The 17579-nt window shown below is 36.4% G+C and overlaps 1 protein-coding gene across 3 annotated transcripts; it reads left to right on the top strand.

Moving 5' to 3' along the window:
* Positions 1-844: 844 nt before the first annotated feature.
* LOC140962856 (phosphatidylinositol 4-kinase alpha 1-like) lies at positions 845-17095 on the top strand. Of its 3 annotated transcripts, XM_073421900.1 has the most exons (26): positions 845-2134; positions 2250-2591; positions 2677-2838; positions 3758-3928; positions 4110-4268; positions 4371-4498; positions 4570-4876; positions 5230-5398; positions 5528-5745; positions 7282-7440; positions 7532-7714; positions 8858-9385; positions 9477-9836; positions 9977-10191; positions 11212-11392; positions 11487-11623; positions 11736-11886; positions 12242-12508; positions 12896-12973; positions 13078-13125; positions 13882-14054; positions 14164-14359; positions 15127-15267; positions 15353-15561; positions 16218-16379; positions 16491-17095. In XM_073421900.1, the coding sequence occupies exons 1-26, from the start codon at positions 1172-1174 to the stop codon at positions 16747-16749; spliced, it is 6066 nt and encodes a 2021-aa protein (XP_073278001.1). In that variant the 5' UTR covers positions 845-1171; the 3' UTR covers positions 16750-17095. The 3 variants fall into 3 exon arrangements, with proteins under 3 accessions (XP_073278001.1, XP_073278002.1, XP_073278003.1); XM_073421901.1 differs by lacking the exon at positions 2677-2838; XM_073421902.1 differs by lacking the exons at positions 4110-4268; positions 4371-4498; positions 4570-4876.
* Positions 17096-17579: the final 484 nt, after the last annotated feature.

Genomic DNA, 17579 nt, shown 5'->3' with positions numbered 1-17579 from the left:
GTAAACAAATATTTTTTAGATTTTAACATAACCTCTAAATATTTCACACTTACATTATTTTACATAAAATAATTTTAATATGTGTAAACACATAACTGCGAGAAGATAACGATATTGATAAATGTTTATAGGTTCATGTTTATGCATGATATTAATGTCCATAGGACTTGTATAGTTTTGACAAATCAACTATGCTTTATATATACTTTCTATTACATGTTTAAATTAATATCATACGTCGAGTTCTTGTATTGTATTTTAATTTTTAAAGTACTTTTTAGTATTGTTATTTTAAATTTTCATTCAGTTATTTTATTACTTCTAATTCTAGTAGAACGAAAAAATAATAAATGTTTGAGTATTATTAGATATTATTTATTTGTTTTGAATTCGATATTATATTTTGAATACAATATTGTTTGAATATAAAATTTTTATTGCAATCAAATAATAAAATTTGGATATTTATAATAAATTGAAAAAAACTATAACAAAAAGTCAAATTGTAAGAGTATGTTTATGAAATTTGAAGAAGGTATGAAATTTTTTAAAAATTTGATCAAGATAAGAATTTAAAAATTATGATTTTGACTTGACGTTGATTTCACGTTGACGAACCAAATCAGTTAGTAGAAATATCTCAAATTAAAGTAATAGATTAATTTTGAATCACAATGTATGTGGATATTAATATTTTTAAATCAAAATTTAATCTTTAAATTGTATTATTTGTATTTTGATGATAAAAGAAAATGGTGTAGTTACTTGATATTCAAAATGAATTTTTTTTTATATATAAAAGAAGACATTCACAAAGATGTTTGTCTTGATTTTCCAAGATCATGCGATCTATGCATCGATTGATATGACAAAATCGCGCTTAGCTTTATTGGTGCAAAAATCAAAACGACTTCATTCCACGACGGAGAAAGCTCCCAAACTGGGACCACGGAGAAGAAGAAGCAACAGCGATCTCACGTTACAGATTTGTTAATTTCACCAAAATTCCTGATTCCGATTCTTCCAACGCAGGTTTTGAACTCTAAAAGTCCAATCTTTGGAAGGCGCTGCATCTGTTTCCCCCCATTTATCCGTCGATCAATGTGAATTTATGGAAACACTGAACTGATTTCCACGGACTGGACCCACATCTGGGACTGGGTCTTGAGCCATGGAGTCGTTGGTGGAGCTATGTGATCTGATCGCGCAAAACCCGACCCATTTCGCGGATAAACTCGCGTGGATTTGCAGCCGGTGCCCCTCGACCGATTTTCTGCTCGTCGGATCGCCTAGGGTGTCGAGGTCTCACCTCAATGCCATTCTGGCCCTTGCTCGATTCCTCTCAAAATGCCCGAACCACGATCACGAGACACCCAAATCGTTGCTCCTTGCGTTTTATCGCTCTATTCCATCATCGTTCCATCCCAACTTCTGGCCACAATCGTTTTCAAGTGACTCGATTTCTACGTTTTTCAAAGACTTATTGAATTACATTTCCAAGGCTTCTGAGTCGTCCCCTGATTTCGCTACCGATGTGGCTGGATTCACGGGAGAAATCGTCACTCAGACGATTAGTAACACCGATTCGAGCATTTCTAGCGCTTTCTTGAAGGCACTGTGTTTGCATTTCCCACCCATTTTACCCTCCGACGGAAATAAATTGATTTCCACTCTCCTTGAGCGGTTTGAAATTGCAGTCCCCAGCTCGCCAAGGGAGACAATATCGACCCATGATGTAGCTTCAGTCCAGAGCTCTCCTATGAGCCTCAACCATTATCAATATCAATCTCCTGGTAACGAAGCCAGCATTGTTTCTGCGGGGTCCTCTGGCAGCAGAGTTTCCAGGGACGATCCAACAGCATCGCAGGGGATTTTGATTAATGGGGCTAGTAATGGAGATTTTTTTAGTGGGAGTGTTGGGCTAAGTGATGGCGGGAGAGGTGGTGGTGCTGTGGCTTTTAGGAAGGTAGTGGCGTCTTTTGAGGAGGAACCGGTGGAGAGCCTTGAAAAGCAACAGATTGTTTTTGAGTTGGTCGGACATGTATTGGATAAGGTAGTCATTGATTCCAACCTTTTGGAGCAAGTAAGAGGAATAGCAAAGCAACAACTTCAATCAATGATGGCTTTTTTAAAGGTAATTACATATGTAAGCTTACAGTGTTGTGCACAAAGTTAAAAGGAAATCAGATTTTGTTCTTTACACGAGCAAAGAATGGAAAGGGTGATATTAATTTTAATTACGTGGACAGATAAGAAAGCGTGATTGGTCGGAGCAAGGACAATTGCTTAAAGTTAGGATCAACACAAAGTTGTCTGTTTACCATGCTGCAGCAAGATTGCAAGTGAAAACTCTTTCATCTCTTGACTCGGAAGGAAAGACATCAAAGAGATTATTGCATGGAGCTCTTGCTCTGTTGATAGAGGCTGCAGAGGCATGCTTATTCTCAGTCTGGCGGAAATTGAGCGTTTGTGAAGAGCTTTTCTGCTCTTTTCTTGCTGGTATTTCTCAAGCAGCTGTCACTCGTGGTGGTCAGCTTCTCCGTGTTCTCTTAATTCGTTTTAAGCCGCTTGTGCTGGCTACTTGTGCTCAGGTTCGTTCTGTATATTGTTGGATACTTACTCAGTGACTAAGACATTGTTTACTAATGTGTTATATGGTTTGTCGATAATAAACAGGCTGACACTTGGGCTAGCAGCCAGGGAGCTATGTTTGTTAGTATCTTGAAAACTTCCTGTGAGATAATTGAGTTTGGTTGGGTCAAGGACAGGTCTCCTGTTGACACTTTTATCATGGGACTGGCTGCTAGTATCCGCGAACGAAATGATTATGAAGAAGAGGTTAGAGATGTCTGTTGGAATTTTTATGCATAGTAATTATATTGGTTTGTGAAATTTAATGTTCTATTCTCTGTCGTTAATCAACATCATTTCTTTCCACTAATGTAATAATTCCTAGTCTATCATTATTATTTTCTTCAAAAATGGGTTGGGTCTCGCTGCGATTCTCAAGATCTTGTCTATGAATGGTTATTAGTTTGTTAATGTACCTTCTTATTGATAAGGCAAAACACTTTAAGCCAGCTTCTGAAGAAATTTCAATTTATGGCTGCATCATTACCTTTTCGTTTTACTTGGAGCCAGGAAATTTATCCTGCGTAAAGGAATGACCCAACACACACACACATACTAGAAATACTATACTCCTCTTGACCTAAGGCCTCCTTTCCCCTCGCAGTTCTTTCTGATGGCAGCTCCTTACTACTTCCAACGGCCTACCCATACTTGCTGCAAATATTGATTTGAGACATATCATGTGTTCCTGTATTCTCTTGGTCAACTTTTTTAAGAGTTCTGCAGCAACAGCAGCTAACAACGCTTATTAAAAAAAACGACATTGGACTGTCATCGAAGTTTGAGTTTCTTTTCACTTATATATACTTATGCATTTCCCCGATTTGATTATTGATCTATCATCTATCAATTATCAGAAAACACTGATAGTTGGAATGTTTGCCAAGTTTTACGAGACCCTAAAAGTTATGCTCAACATATTACGGAGGGCAGAAAAATGAAGGATTGATTGTAACGTAGATATATTGCGAAGTGCTACGTACCAATCCATCACTTTATTACTCGGACCAGTTTATATTTCAGTTCGGTTTTGGATTAAGTTATAAATATTGGTATTTTACTCTTTTATTACCGGATAAATTGAATTGTTTATTGAGTGATGGTTGATATTTGTATTTCCTTTCAGGATGGAAAAGAAAAGCAGGCTGCTCCACCTGTACAGCTGAATGTCATACGTTTACTTGCTGACTTGAATGTTTCTGTTCATAAGCCTGAAATTGTTGACATGATATTGCCGTTATTTATTGAGAGTCTAGAAGAGGGTGATGCTTCAACTGCAGGCTTACTGAGACTTCGAGTACGGACCTATCTCTTCAGTTTGCTAACTTTATACCTTTGTTTATTTTATGTTTATCATAATGTCTCATTGATAAACCCATTTAAGGAAAGCATGATTCTGCCTCCCATAAAAATAATATAAAATATATTTTATTGCTGGAATGCATGTTTCTCAACCTGCTTTTGTTGAAGTACTGCAGCTTCTTGATGCTGTTTCTCGCATGGCGAGTTTAGGTTTCGAGAAGTCCTACCGTGAAGCTATGGTTCTAATGACTCGGAGTTACTTGGGTAAACTATCTAGTGTCGGCTCTGCTGAAAGCAGAACTCAGGTACCTGAAGCTACAACAGAACGTGTTGAGGTATAAACATCTCTCTAGAATATTTGACAACATCAGTTTTGAGAAAATAATTTTGTTATCAGTTATGACAAATCGTATCTCACCTATTCAATTATCTTCTAGACTTTACCTGCAGGATTTTTATTGATTGCTAGAGGTCTTACAAGCAATAAATTGCGTCAGGACTACCGCCAGCGATTGTTATCTCTATGTTCAGATGTTGGGTTGGCTGCAGAGTCGAAAAGTGGAAGGTAATTGTTTGAGGGGATGTGGGGTTGTGTAATACCGTTAGATTTTCTCATAATTGGCGTTGACACTTTAGGAGCGGAGCAGATTTTCTTGGGCCCCTACTACCTGCTGTGGCTGAAATATGTTCAGACTTTGACCCCAGTGTTGACGTGGAACCTTCCCTCTTAAAGCTTTTCCGGAACTTGTGGTTCTATATTGCTCTCTTTGGGTTAGCACCTCCAATACAGAAAATTCAGGCTACTCCAAAGGCAATTTCAACTACCCTGAATAGCGTGGGAAGCATGGGCATCATTGCTCTCCAAGCAGTCGGTGGACCATATATGTGGAATCCGTTGTGGTCATCTGCAGTGCAGCGTATTTCACAAGGGACCCCACCTCTTGTAAGTATAAATAGAAATCGTTTGGGCCAGTTTTATTTCTTTGTTACTTCAACAGTTAGACTATTTCATGAGCCTTTTGGCCCAATCTGGTGTTTTCCCTTTACCACCCCCCCCCCCTTCTCCTCCTTTTCTCAGTCTTACAGTTATGGCCCACAGTCTATATTTAGCAGTCACTTGTAGAAAATAATATCCTTGTATAGCATGCGAGTTTTAGGAAACAGAAGGTTATTTTTACTCTTTTGAACATATTGGATTTATTTGCGAAACAATCGATCATTTTTGTTAATCTTACATTTAACATGTTCTAATCACTAGACCTTCCGGGATTTGATTGCAAAGATATTGTGTTTCAGGTAGTAAGCTCTGTGAAATGGCTTGAGGATGAGTTGGAGCTTAATGCACTTCATGATCCTGGTAGTCGCCGGGGGAACGGAATTGAAAAAACTGTTGTGAATCAGAGAACTGCTCTATCTGCTGCCTTGGGAGGACGAATGGAGGTTTCAGCAATGAGTACGATTTCGGGTATATATCTTCTTTTGAGCAGAGTATCAAAGTTTGTCTTATTGGCAGTAAATTTGAGTGAGTTTTTTTGGCAATGGTGGAAGGTTTAGTTTAACATAAGAGGGATATTATATGCTTTGACTTCTGCAGGTGTCAAAGCAACTTATCTTTTAGCTGTGGCATTTTTGGAGATAATAAGATTCAGTAGCAATGGTGGTATTCTGAATGGTGACCACAACGCCACTACCTCTCAGAGTGCCTTCAGCTGTGTCTTTGAATACTTGAAAAGTCCAAATCTTATGCCAGCTGTTTCTCAATGTTTGACATCTATTGTTCATCGGTCATTTGAAACGGCAATGTCTTGGCTGGTACTTTCCTATTTGTCCTCCTACACATGTGGCCACCTTACAATTTAGTATTTTTATGGGGATATATCCACCATTAGAGATTTTGGACCAATTTTATGACTTTGATTTATTAATATTGTGGTCACAAAGATAGAAATCTGACATAATATATTGTTCTGTATGTTGAGATATTTTATTGTTGGATTGATTATGGTGTAATCAAGCTGGGCTGGTTATGCATGTGGATTAGTCCTAACCAGTGGGGCTGTAGTAGTGTTATATGACTATTTGGATTATATTTTGAGTGTATTATTGTTTTTGAGCTGTTTGATTTCCTCGGTATGTATCATGCCGATTTCTTGGTAAGCCCAAAAGCAAATTTTTAACTCGTTTTTGTTGTTTACGCTAATCAATCATGATTGCATGCTAATTAATCATGATTGCATACTAATTAAATATTAATCAGGACACTCTTACTGAAATAAATCTATTGTTTTTTCTGTGAATTGTGTCCATATGCAGGGGTTGATCATTTGGCACATTTAACCTTGCTGTCCTGTAACATAAATTAGGTATCCTTACTTTGGCAGCTTGTGACCATTCCAATGAATAATCATTAATGTTTCACATATGTAACAGGTTAAGCTTTAGATGGAATGATTAGTCAATATGATAACCAGAGTCAGGTCAAAGGGGGAGAGGCCTTAGATCCAAGTCTAGCCTCCACTCATTGTAGAATTTTTTTTCATTTTTCTTTTGCACCTAAGTGGAGCATTACAGAGTAGGTAGGCACAGCATATTTCAAACAATAAATAAACTCTTGCATGGAGTTGTAACTCATCGGTGACTAAACCTTGTTCTACATTACTGTCAACCTGTTATCCATACTCAATGTGGGTGTCTGGTGAGCCAAATGATCGATTGAAATTGGTAAAAAGGAGAGATCCTAGTCATCGCGTCATTCATGTTGCGCATTTTGTGGTCACTGCAAGGAACCACTGATCTTCTTTGATCTTTCCAAAGCATTATGCAGTGTAACATATTTGTTGCCACTCCTGCTGCATTGCTTTTTCAGATGGATAACTAAGATATTGTATGATGGTACTAGTTTCGGTGAAAGTATTTGTATATCACTAAAGATCAGTGTCCTTGGAAAATGAAGCTCAATTGTTTGATGTCTTTCTTGGTGCAACTAGTCTTTTGTGTGATTTAGTTTAAGAAATAAACTAATTTTATGAAAATTAGAGCATAGTTTCTTTTCCAAAACTAGAAATAAACTAACAGCTATTTTCTGCTATTTCTTTCCAAGTAGTTGTGCACCTTCCCTACCATTTTATTTATATTGGTTAAGTAAAAAATAGCTTATGTTGATGTACTGCATTACTATTTTCTTTTATTTTTGCTATTTCACACCATATGTACATGTACACCATATGTTATGTGATGTATGCATTTAAAAATTAATTTTTTAATTCTACTTGTTAGATAGATATATGTTGCTAAGCATTTTTTTGGAGATTTGTTTCACATATATGTGGTCTTTCCAACTTGGGGCAGGACGATCGTGCCTCTGAGACTGGAATAGAAGCTGAGGTTAGAGAGTCTACTCTATCTATTCATGCATGTTTCCTCATTAGAAATTTGTCTCAAAGGGATGAGCATATACGAGACATCTCAGTTAGTTTGTTAACTCAACTCAGAGATCGATTTCCTCAGGTAAAATTGCTCCATTTTTATGTTGGATTGCACAACACCTGTATTGATCATACCATAAGATTTTTTTCAATGTGGTTTACATGACTATCAGATTTTGTGGAGTTCGTCTTGTCTGGATTCTCTGCTACTCTCAATGCATAATGATCCACCTTCAAATGTTGTGAGTGATCCTGCTTATGTTGCCAGTGTTCGCTCCTTGTACCAAAGGATGGTCCGGGAATGGATCACAGTTTCACTTTCATATGCTCCATGCACTAGCCAGGGTCTTCTTCAGGTTAATTTTTTTCTTAGTTGTGAGCCATACCTAGTGATTGCATTTCTTGTTTTTTCATCATATCTTTCTGAGTTTTTGTTCAGTGAAAGTTACAACTTACTTCTATCGGTTTACATTGTTTGGAATGGTTAAGGTTATTTAATTCTGCTCATGAATAACTGCATTTATATTTAGAGGTGTTTTGATATTACAGGAATTGTTTTCACTGGTTCTTTAATTATTCTGCTAATCTATTCTTTTTAATCAAAAAAACTAGGAGTTGGTTAAGTATTAAAGTTTGTTGTTTGATCCTAGTGATTAGAATTATGATCTTCTTGCTGATTTCATTTCTGCATGCAGGTAGGATGTATATCCTTACTTTTGTGTGTCTGCAGCTTATATTTACTATTGTGGACATATAAACGACATGTTTATGCCCGTACCTACCCATCATTTATCTGTTTTATATTGTCTTATAACTGGAATATGTTGATACTTGTCAATGTTGAAACTTTTCAAGTCCGATACCCGCCTTTTCATCACATTCACGCACTAAATCCTGTGGTCTTTTATTATTTACTATCCTTTGTAATCCAACTTTTTATCTTAATGAATCTTCGTTTCGTATAAAAAAAAAATTGGTTGTCCCAACTTGATTCTGTCTATATAACACAAGTTATCTGCTACGATAGTGTTCATGTTCTGTTCACATGTTTACAGATTTAAAATATTGATTTTGGATTTTTTGCTTGGATCTATATCATCAACTGTCAATCGATTTGCTAAGCTTATTGCAAAAGATATGGATGTCATATTGGAATTGACTGAAATGCGTGTTACTCTTATTTTTGTTGAAGGGTAGATGCTTTGACGATATGCTGTGTTTTGATTAACTTCATATCGTCTTTGTGAGCACAATGCTTCCTTGAGTTTCTTCATTTTAGCAGTGTAGATTAGCCAGCACCCAACATCCCTCATTATCCCAAGGAAAAAACAGCATAAAAGAGACTAAGAAACATAGAAGGAAAAATTTACCCAACTCTGTTTGTTGTGTCTTAAAGTGGTAAAGAATGAAATTTAATGGTTGGATCATGCAAATGTGTTATCGATATGAACTTATTTTTAACACCTAGTCTCATATATATGAAAATCTTTGATATTCAGGAAAATCTTTGCAAAGCTAATACATGGCAGAGAACACAACCTACGGCTGATGTGGTTTCTCTTCTGTCAGAAATCAGGATTGGTACGGGAAAGAATGATTGTTGGGTTGGTACCAAAACTGCAAATATTCCTGCTGTTATGGCTGCTGCTGCTGCAGCTTCAGGGGGAAACCTGAAGTTGAGTGATGCATTTAATTTGGAGGTTCTTGGAACTGGTATTGTTAGTGCAACAGTGAAGTGTAACCATGCTGGAGAAATTGCCGGCATGAAAAGGTTATATGAGAGCCTAGGAGGAGACCTTGAAAATCCTCCATCCCTTGGTTATGGTCTTAATGTTGACCTTCCAGTTTTGGAATCATCAGTTCAACCTACACTACCTAAAAATGGATCCTTCAATGAGATATTGTTTTCTAGGTTTGTGCGGCTGCTTCAGAAGTTTGTAAGTACCGCAGAGAAGGGTGGTGAGGTGGACAAATTAGCATTTCGTGAAACTTGTTCTCATTCTACCGCATTACTTCTTTCCAGTATGGTAAAGCTATTTATCTTTCATATTCTTTCAATATGAAAAACTTACAAGTAAGTTTTGTTTGTGTTGAACATGATGTACACATTTTTGTCAGCATTCAGATTCAAAATCGAATGTTGAGAGCTTTTCCCAACTTCTGCGTCTTCTTTGCTGGTGCCCTGCTTACATTACCACGCCCGATGCTGTTGAGACTGGTGTGTATGTATGGACATGGCTAGTTTCTGCTGCTCCACTGTTGGGTTCTGTTGTTCTTGCTGAGCTTGTTGATGCATGGCTATGGACTGTAGACACGAAGAGAGGCCTTTTTGCATCTGATATAAGGTACTCAGGACCTTCTGCCAAGTTGAGGCCCCACCTTGCTCCTGGTGAGCCTGAGCCACAGCCCGAGAAAGACCCCGTTGAACAGATTTTGGCTCATAGACTTTGGCTCGGATTTTTTATTGACCGGTTTGAGGTTAGGCTTTATAGATATAAATTTCCGTGATTTCATTAACAAATTGCTTTGTCCGTCGAACTTTTGTTCTGATCACAAACTTTACCTTTTGTTTCTCTATGTGAAGCAAATTTATTTGTCTTTTGAATATCATAATTTAGGTAGTACGGCATGCCAGTGTGGAGCAGCTTTTGTTACTTGGTCGTATGTTGCAAGGATCAGCAAAACTCCCTTGGAATTTTTCCCGACATCCAGCTGCTACAGGAACTTTCTTCACACTGATGCTTTTTGGCCTAAAGTTTTGCTCATGCCAGTCGCAACGAAATCTTCACAACTTCAGATCAGGGCTTCAATTGCTGGAAGATAGGATTTATAGGTACAACTTGACAAAAGTAATCATTCAACGTACCACCGTTTGGAAACCTATGTTACTGTGCATATTTTTAGAATCAAACAACTTAATATGCAATTATTTGCTGTCTAACGAAATGAGACTGGTGACTGGCCCATTGCTCATGTGTAAATCTTTAACACAAGCTGATGAATACTTGTTTCTTTTCAATAATATGCTGACCAGAATTTTAATTGTGAGCAACTGCACGCTTTTTCCCAAAGCTTAAAAATTATTTTGTCCAAGTGCATTCATGAGACGACAAATGTCAAAAGCTTGCATTGAATATTCGATTGCATCTGTAAAATAAGTATCTAATTCCAGTTTCCTAGAATATAAGGGATGAGTTGGATCAAGACAATACAAAATTGTCGTCACTTTCATGTTATATTATTTATTAAGAGGACCTCCACTTCATGGACCGAGAGTTGCTTGTCGATTCTACTCAAATCAATGGAAGAATGTAGCGCCTTGATGTATTATAAGGTTGGTGTGATGGAGGTTCTTTAAATTCAAGCACCACCTAAATGTTGATGTAAAATAAACTGTTTGTCACTGGACCAAAAGCAACAAATTGTGGTAATAGGACAACTCAAACTTTTTGAACCATAAAATACTCCGACACCTTGTTTAATCATTGTGCTATATTGGTTTTCACACAAGAGAGTAGGCGAATTTGTTGCTACTTAACAGTTGTCAACAATAATTGGCATATTTTAGTTAACGATACTCCTCAACTTTCATCGCTGTGCTTATTTTCCACTAATGGGTTTTATTCTGTGATGCAGTGCACCATTGGATTCACCATTTGATGCTTCTCCCCTTGCCTAGATTGACTTATTTTGATTTTTCTTAATGTATCAAATCCTTGGTTTCCATCTACAAGAACTTATTGTGCACAGAAATTCCTTCTCTAGTGTTTTTCATATTGTTGGTTTGGCTTGGAGCAGTTTGAAGTTCGTTATTGGAACACTTAGTTATCTATCCTTTTTTGTTTAAAAACAGGGCTTCTTTAGGTTGGTTTGCCCACACACCTGAGTGGTTTGATTTGAATAACAATAATTTTACTCAGAGTGAAGCTCAATCCATTTCTATATTTGTCCATCATCTTTTAAATGACCGGTCAGACACTCAACTTGATTTAAGAGCTCAGGGACTGGAAACTGGTAGCTCTTTGAATGATGTTGTAAGTAAATTGGAGCTAAGAACTTGAAAAATATTGTTTTGTGTGTGGTGGATTGTTTATGAAGCTATTTAGCTATAATTCTTATATTTTATAGAAGGATCAGCATCACCCTGTCTGGGGTCCGATGGAAAACTATGCAGTGGGACGGGAGAAGAGGAGGCAGTTACTATTGATGATGTGCCAGCATGAGGCTGATCGACTTGAGGTTTGGGCACAACCTGTTGGACCAAAGTAACTATTACTTAAATCTTGATCTCCCATTATGTTAATTATTTGTTACTCGTTGATTTAATTGTGGTTGTCCTATTTGATTCCTTAATTTCTTGTGTAATTACATCTTCAGGGAAAACACTTCTCGGGTTAAAGTTAGCTCTGAGAAATGGACAGAATTTGGAAGGACTGCTTTCTCTGTTGATCCTCGAATTGCTTTGTCTTTAGCTGCAAGATTTCCATCAGTTGCTGCTCTGAAGACTGAAACCACCCAGTTAGTACAAGTATGTTATTAAAATTGATGCAAGCCTGCTAGCTAAGCACAATATTGCGTAAAGCAAGCCAATGAAAGTAAAATTCGACACTGGAATAATATTTGGAAAAGTTGATGTGATTAATATTATAATCAAAATTTCCTGGTCCTGTTGTTTTGGTGTTTGATAGTATTTTTCTGCTGATTGAAGCCACTAAATATAAACTATGATTACAAATTAAATGGTACGAGTATAATACCCAAACCGAGCCATGTGAATGTGGCATATTATGTCAATATGTATCTATATTTTGTTTTTTACATTTTCTTTATTATTCAACATTCAATTGAACTTTTTTTGACTCGTGTTTTTATTTTTCTGTAAGAATCATATACTAGAGATCCGAAGCATTCCTGAAGCTTTGCCTTACTTTGTGACATCAAAAGCAGTGGACGAGAACTCAACGCTTCTGCAACATATGCCACACTGGGCAGCTTGTTCAATCACACAGGCCTTGGACTTCCTTAGTCCAGCATATAAAGGTCACCCTCGGGTCATGGCTTATGTTCTCAGGGTGTTGGAATCTTATCCACCTGAGAGAGTGACGTTTTTCATGCCTCAGCTGGTGCAGTCACTAAGATATGATGAAGGGGTGGGTTCTTGGCTTCATATGATTGTCCTTTGAACATTTTTTACACAATTACCCAGCAATCTAAAGAAAGTATAAACGGAATTTTTATTAGATGAGCTTGGAAAAAGCATCTTCCTGCTAATGCTAAATTGGTAATTGGTGTTTGTCACAACCCATGTTGGGTCATTTGTGTTTTTGTAAAAGGATACATCCGTGCATAAATTTTCACTCGAGCAAACTATTTGTTCCGGCATTTACCGTTAAAAAGTGGATAAAATAAGTGATTCAAAGAACATCTCATGTGGAGCTTGCGCTCACAAACTTGCAGTAAAATGAAATGTATTGTTCATGTGCTTCTGGTGTCTAATTATGACATTTTTTTTTATGCTGAATAACTTTAATTTGCAGAGGCTGGTTGAAGGATACTTGCTCAGAGCAGCACAGAGAAGTGATATATTTGCCCATATTTTGATATGGCATTTACAAGTGAGAAAAATGTTATCCAAATTCAATCGTGGATACTTTTTAGAGATCTGTTGCAAGTTGCAAGGATTCTTTAGCTTGTTATATAACAGATAGTGTTTTTGCAGGGTGAGACTTGTGTTCCTGAGTCAGGAAAAGATCCAGCCTCTGTAAAGGTATTCTTGTTTTGACCACCTACAGGATAATTTTAACACCATAAGAGGGCGATTCGTCTCTTAATCACCAATATTTTCTGGTAAATTATTCTAGGTAAATGATATTAGTTATTCTTTGTTTGTTGTTGCCTGTTGGTTATCAATCATGTTCCACATTCAGTCAACCCTACATGTATTTGTATTTCAAGCTTTACGATATTTTGATATGTTCTGGAAGTTAAATATGCTTGCGACGAATCTAGATATCCTGGCATCTAATCTATGTACTTTTACTTACAATTCTTTAAAACTTATCTGTGCTTTTCCAAATTTCTCACTATTCAGCAATTGTATTCTCCCTCCTCCATCACTTCTGATAATGGAGATATCGGAGCAGATGTGATTATACCTTATTTGTGCTTCTGCGCAAATGGTTCTTTAAGAATGAATTTGGATTCTTTCTGGCACTAGATGTCATTTTCAACTATTTTACTTCAAACTTTCGAAATTAGAAACCAAAATTTGAGCAATATATATGGTTTTATTTTGTTTTCCTTAGGCGTATGGCTTTGCATGCTAGTGTCCGCCAAGGAGTTTTTTTCCTTGCAAATTTTTCCATCTATTTAACTCAATGCTTTTTTATGATAGTGAACTTTGAAGCTTGCTTTCACTCAACAATATATGTTATGCTATCCACTTCATAATCTCTATTTCGTTGCAACTTTTTTCCAGTCATTTACTCGTATTTTTTTGTGCAATCTTCGTTTTTGGTTTCAGAATAGCTCATTCCAAGCACTTCTCCCGGTTGTTAGGCAGCGAATCATTGATGGTTTCCACCCGAAAGCCCTTGACTTGTTTCGAAGGGAATTCGATTTCTTTGACAAAGTTACATCTATATCAGGTGTTCTATTTCCCCTTCCAAAAGAGGAAAGACGAGCTGGCATAAGAAGGTGTGCTTTTTAGTGCTTTGTGTATTTTTTGAACATGTGATCAAATATTTATAGATTTAGTTGTTAAACCAACTATAATCACTAAATACTGTTTCTCATGCCAAACTAGGGAGTTGGAGAAAATTCAAGTTGAAGGAAATGATCTTTATCTGCCTACCGCTCCTAATAAACTCGTCAGTAGTATTCAGGTTGATAGTGGAATTCCTTTACAATCAGCTGCAAAAGTCCCTATAATGATTACATTCAATGTGGTAGATCGTGATGGGAATTGCAAAGGTGTTAAACCTCAAGCTTGCATTTTCAAGGTATTGTATTAACCCTTCTGCCCCGCATTATTTATGACGACCCTTCCCGAATTCAATCATCTGTAAATGAATGGTGGCAGCACACTCCAGTCAAGTTATTGTCTATTAGCTCAATGACTTTGAAGGTTGATGAGTTCCGTTCGGTAAATATTTAAGGAGCATGTTTAAAAAACTTGAATGGGTTTGAGCTGAATGCTTAGTTGAAGTTGGATTTGAGACAATATCATGACTGATGAGCAAGAGTGGGGTCGGCTTGAATTGGATTTGAGCTCATTGAATAAAATATCTTACTAAGTTTATGTACGCTTATATGACTAATATCGCCTAATTTAATTTTAATATATTAGATATGATGGCACTAAACCGTTTTTATGCCCAATGAGCCAGCAAAAATATACCTTGGTTTTTCTAATTTTCTTTCAAATTCCAGAAGATTATAAATAGCATTGGTAAATCGAGAAGTTACGTAGAAGTGGATCAGAGCACTAACTGTAATATGGGATGTCAATATGGGCTGCAAAGTTCTACTTAACCTTTGTTGACTTGGATTCCTATTGGTTTGTTACTATAGACCTTTTATGATTTTAGCTGTCTAATGTGGAACAGTGGAACTGTAAACACTTGTGTTGCCTTCAATGTTGAAGATCAATTTCAACAAATATTGACAAATACAAATTACTAAGTGAACCTAGATTTGGGGAATACAATTCATAATTTTCACTTCAAATTTTATGATCATAAACTGATGGATCCAACTCTCTGCATAGGTTGGAGATGACTGTCGACAAGACGTCCTTGCTTTGCAAGTTATTTCACTTTTGAAGGACATTTTCGAAGCCGTCGGACTTGATCTCTATTTATTTCCTTATGGAGTACTTCCAACTGACCCAGAGAGAGGAATTATTGAGGTATTCCATAAGTCCAGTCAGCTATTTTTTCGACCAGCAAGTTTTTTTTCACTTGATACTAGATTTTTATCATTTATATTGACAGGTTGTGCCAAACACAAGGAGCAGAAGTCAGATGGGTGAGACCACTGATGGTGGTTTATTCGAGATTTTCCAGCAGGACTTTGGGCCTGTCGGTTCTCCCAGCTTTGAAGCAGCTCGTGAGAACTTCCTCATTAGCAGTGCTGGATATGCAGTTGCCAGCCTCTTGCTTCAACCAAAGGATCGACACAATGGGAATCTTTTGTTTGACAAGTAAGCGGCCTATTTGATGTACTGTCATTAGGCAGTGACTCCTAGGTTGGTTATGTTTTTGCATGTTTGAAATTGGAAAAGTCTAGTCAACATTAAAGCAGGCACACACGCTACCAAACCTATCATTGCTGGAGTGGATTTCTACTGTCCATCTAAAAGGTTCACACAAATCAAAGCCTATCACAAAACAAATATATTCACAACAGGATTCGTTGTTGACCTCGGGGGTGTGGGCTAGATTCATCCATAGCAATATAGATTTTTTGATCCATTTGTTTGTGGGTCATAGGTCATAGGCATGCCAAGCATCATTTAAAAAAAATAATCTGTTTGCAAGTTATTGAGTTTTTTGCTCATTTATTGTATATATTTCTGTGTTTGAACCATGTTTCTTACTGAGCATGATTCTTTATACTTTAAATCTTAAAAGTAATCAAACAAATTGAATTTTGCTACTTTACTTATCTGCTTGCCATTAACGTAGAATATCATGCTTATATTGAAATAATTACTATATTTCATCTGGTATGAAATAATCTCGGAGTATTTTGCTCGGTCAAAGTATATATCACCTATGGAATAATCTCGAAGTATTTCCAGGAGTGGTCCATTTAAGGGTTACAATATTTGAACTCCCTCATTTATCATGAATGCAGCCTGGGGCGGCTTGTTCATATTGATTTTGGTTTCATTCTGGAAACTTCACCTGGTGGAAATATGCGTTTTGAGAGCGCACATTTCAAACTGAGTCATGAGATGACTCAATTACTCGACCCTTCCGGAGTTATGAAAAGCGAGACATGGCACCAGTTTGTAAGGTAAAACTGGAAGTCAAGTATAATTATTTTCTTTAGCTTTTATGCTTCTGCCCATCTTATGAGATTTTTTTTGGTGATATTTACTTTGAAGATTATAATGGTTCTGTGCAGCCTGTGTGTGAAAGGTTACCTTGCTGCACGTCGCTACATGGATGGAATCATAAACACAGTGTCACTGATGATAGACAGTGGATTGCCTTGCTTTAGCAGGGGTGATCCTATCGGTAATCTTCGCAAGAGATTTCACCCAGAAATGACTGAGCGTGAAGCAGCCAATTTTATGATTCGTACCTGCACCGATGCCTACAATAAGTGGACCACCGCTGGTTACGATTTGATTCAGTATTTGCAACAGGGCATCGAAAAATGAGGTAACAAGTTGATCGACTTCTGACATTTGTATATTTAGTTTCTTGTAGGTTTCATTCTTTTTATGTTAGCATCGTGTCACGGCGATGGAGGATTTGAGAGGAAAAAGAAGGAAAGATTAGGCGTTGTTTGTTTTCTTTAGGGAGTATGTGTATTTTTATAACAAAGAAAGTATCAGAAAGAGCTGTTCTGTATCCATTATATTCATCATTTTGATTAAAAAAAAATGCAGGACGTAATTTGATCTTATGGTTGATTAGTGTAGTAGCTTTTCCAAGATAGCAGAAAATGCAACTTTACCTAATTGAAATGGAGAAATAATTTGGCAATATTTCAATTTTAGCTTATGCAGAAATCTATTTGTTCATTTATTTTTGTTTGAAATGATAGGTTTATATACAACAAAAACTGAAAAAATTTATATCTTATTAATAAATTGATTTACTCAATTTAACTTTTTTTTTATATATATAAAAATAAACGAAGTAAAAAGGAATATGCCTATTTGACTATCTAATGACAATAATAAAATGTGGATGCTAAAAATATTTAAAAATAACAAAATCAACAACATTAATAAAAAGTAAGAATATCAACAAAATTAGGGGTGAACAAAACTTTGGTTGAGCGAAATTATCGATTGAAACGATTAATTTAAATTAGATTTATTGAATAAAAAAATATTTTTAAATTTTTACCCATTTCTTTTATTTGGATGCAATCCAAAATAATAGAAATTTATTTTATTTTAATTTTTTGAATTAAATAAATTTTGACTCTGAAATTTTGTTCATCACCAATTTGATTAAGATTTTTATTATTGTTATTAAT

The sequence above is a fragment of the Primulina huaijiensis genome, chromosome 17 (assembly GCF_012295235.1).
Source record: "Primulina huaijiensis isolate GDHJ02 chromosome 17, ASM1229523v2, whole genome shotgun sequence".
NCBI classification, from domain to species: Eukaryota; Viridiplantae; Streptophyta; class Magnoliopsida; order Lamiales; family Gesneriaceae; genus Primulina; species Primulina huaijiensis.
This window is presented reverse-complemented; position numbering and strand designations above follow the sequence as displayed.

What these genes read in the sequence shown, in the direction of transcription:
- LOC140962856 (XM_073421900.1), top strand. Translation starts at nt 1,172, where the DNA reads ATGGAGTCGTTGGTGGAGCTATGTGATCTGATCGCGCAAAACCCGACC. An exon ending in GAAATGATTATGAAGAAGAG is followed by an intron (nt 2,839 to 3,757) that starts GTTAGAGATGTC and finishes ATTTCCTTTCAG; the next exon opens with GATGGAAAAGAAAAGCAGGC. An exon ending in CACAAGGGACCCCACCTCTT is followed by an intron (nt 4,877 to 5,229) that starts GTAAGTATAAAT and finishes ATTGTGTTTCAG; the next exon opens with GTAGTAAGCTCTGTGAAATG.